The sequence below is a fragment of the Melanerpes formicivorus genome, unplaced genomic scaffold (genome assembly GCF_026170545.1).
Source record: "Melanerpes formicivorus ecotype bairdi unplaced genomic scaffold, bMelFor1.0.p_v2 SCAF_16, whole genome shotgun sequence".
Taxonomy (NCBI): Eukaryota; Metazoa; Chordata; class Aves; order Piciformes; family Picidae; genus Melanerpes; species Melanerpes formicivorus.
The window spans coordinates 4,837,615-4,840,244 of record NW_027142368.1 but is presented as its reverse complement, the minus strand read 5'-3'; the positions used below and the strand labels follow the sequence as shown (position 1 = coordinate 4,840,244).

Genomic DNA, 2,630 nt, shown 5'->3' with positions numbered 1-2,630 from the left:
TTATTTAAACCTCCTTGTTCTATGATGTTATTTAGGCTTTGGTCCACTCTTTCTACTCTTCTGTGGATTTTCTCCAGTTTTTGAATGCCTTGAAGTTCTGTGTCCAAAGCTGGAAATAACTCAGCTGAGACTTGTGTTGAACTGAGTGATAAGGAGTAGGTTGTCTCTTGCAGGCTCTGCTGCTTGCATTCCCACTTCTCTACTGCTTGTAGAACCTCCAGGTCTTTGGTGCTGAACTGCTGCTGAACCGATTGCTCTCCATTCTGTGTTTCTGTAGATGACTGTTTCTGATGAAGAGCAGTTATCTTTTCATTTTCCTGATAGGATTTCATTCTGCAGGTTCCAGATGATTTTCCCAGTAGCATGAGGTCACTTTCCATTCTGATTCAGCCAGTTCTCCAGCTTGCTTCCAGACTGTCCCAACTTTATATTGCAGAATTAGGTTGCTGCAAAGCACTATGAACTTCCCTTCTCAGAAGGAACTCCTGTGAAGTATTTTCAAGGCCTTTTATCACACCATGTTTGCACTGCTTGGATTGGATGCCTTTAGACTCATCCCTAAATAATTAGTGTTAAATAGTGTTACAAAAATCCTCATTATTACATTCTGTTGCATAATGAGGGGCAATCCAGTGTTTCTGCTATGTGGTAACATGTCCAGAAATGTTTAACTGACTTAGGATACATTTGCTCAGGTGAAAACAGACAGCTGATTTCTTTTTCCAAGTTAGCCTGGTGTGAACTAGAGTTCATGTTACTTGTGCTATTGTCCCACTGAGCCTGAGCTAACAAGCCTTACTACTGAGAAGGCACCAGAGTTCAGGTGACATTCAGTATTTGAACATAGATTTTGGCTCTTAAATGAACATGATGTTGTTATATACAGAGCATGACTATATGAACTATTTTTCCCCTCAAAAAAGCCAGGATCTCAGCTGAGAGAAGTTTACAGTTCAATTAATAGAAGGTGAAGGCACAGATGTTGGTTGTAGAAAAAGCAGTGCTGCAAGGCTTTTTGGAAGAAGTGCATTCTGAGGAGAGATGAAAACAGAGGATAATAAAGACTTGGAACTTGGGAACTTTTTGAGAGCATAAGATAGCATAGAATAAAGTAAATGAAGCATGCAGTGGAAATACAGGAGTATAAAGAATGAGAGTGTAAAGCAAAGAGATGGTAGCAGGGGCAGAAGGAATTGGAAGCAGTGTTCTATAGACCTATGCAAATGATTTTAAGGAAACTGATAGGATAAGTAGGGAAGGCCTGAAGGGAAGTTTAGTCAGTAGCTCTCCATTTTGTCCTTAAAATTCCTTCTTTCAATCTAGTCACTTTCTAAATAGCCTTGCCTATTATCTTCCACTTAAGCCCCACCAGAACCTTTATTTAGAAGTGACTGTTTAAAGCAGAACTGCCATCCCAAGCACCCTTCATTGGTTACTTCCATTCTGACTGAAGGAACAGTAGGATGGCCCCAGTCCTCTTACAGTGCAGTCAGTGGTGTCAGTATCACAGGTGTCACAATGGCACTCTGTAGCTACTGGGTAGGTATAAAAAGATTCGGGATGGTTACCACAGCCAGGGATCTTCACTGTTTCGTACACAACCTCCTTGAAGGTACATGTTTGCTGAACAGTTGATACTGGTGGATATTTATACACTGGATCCTGAAAATTACAAGAAGGAAATACCTGTTTTCAAATTTGTTACGGAATAAAAATGCTAATTATAAACATAAAATGAAGGACCTCATATGAAAATTAATTGAACCTGCAGGAAAATCCCACTGAGATCCATAGGATGTGTATGAGACTCATCTAATTTCATCGAGATTCTTAGATTCCTCCTTTCAGGAGGACTGATATGGCAAATATGTGTCAGGCAGTCACCAAACAATCCTGCAGGTCAATTTATTGTTTCTTTCAATTATTTGGAAGAGTAGAGGAATCTACATAGTAATGGCTGCTTTATTTCTTCTGTGTGCAACCACAAATTGAGCACAAGGCATAGATCCAGACCATAACACTTTCAACTGCAGTTGTTACGTGATACAAACAATTTGTGCAGACACTTAAAGATCTGAATTTTACTAGTGTTTTTTCACCCTCCCCTTTCTGCTTCAGACTGGCTGTATCTACTTTCATATCAAATATCTCAGCAGTTACTCAACCTGTTCTTTAGTAAGGCTGTGTTAATGGAATTGGGAAATGGGTTATTCAGACATCGCTTGGAATATTTAGTTCTGGTGCCTGAAATTGAGCTTGAGATTCTTACCCTTGTGAAGCAGTATCCTGAGCACCATGTGGTGTTCACTGTAATACAGAATTCACATTCTTCTCTTTCCACTGCTATAGTAATATTGGTGAGTTGACAGCCATTGCAACAAATTGCTTTCCAGCAAAGCAACAGCACGTAGCAATTAATGGTCTTCATCCTGTGTGTAAAGCAAAAATATATATCTATCTATCCTGCAGAAACAGGTATGGTTGTTTTTAATGGAAATATTTATAGAAACAAGGAGAAACTCAGTCTTCACATGATTCTCAAGTGTTTCTGTAATAGGAATCTTTCAGAAACATCAGTGAGAACATAGGATAAAGCCATTACATAGATCTAGCCATATGTTTATTGTTGA

The 2,630-nt window shown here is 39.2% G+C and overlaps 1 protein-coding gene across 1 annotated transcript; it reads right to left on the bottom strand.

Moving 5' to 3' along the window:
* Positions 1-1,425: 1,425 nt before the first annotated feature.
* FSHB (follicle stimulating hormone subunit beta) lies at positions 1,426-2,428 on the bottom strand. Its single transcript, XM_068148585.1, has 2 exons — positions 2,270-2,428; positions 1,426-1,662 (listed from the first exon to the last, which is right to left on the bottom strand). Exons 1-2 carry the CDS (start codon positions 2,426-2,428, stop codon positions 1,426-1,428), a joined length of 396 nt encoding a protein of 131 aa, XP_068004686.1.
* Positions 2,429-2,630: the final 202 nt, after the last annotated feature.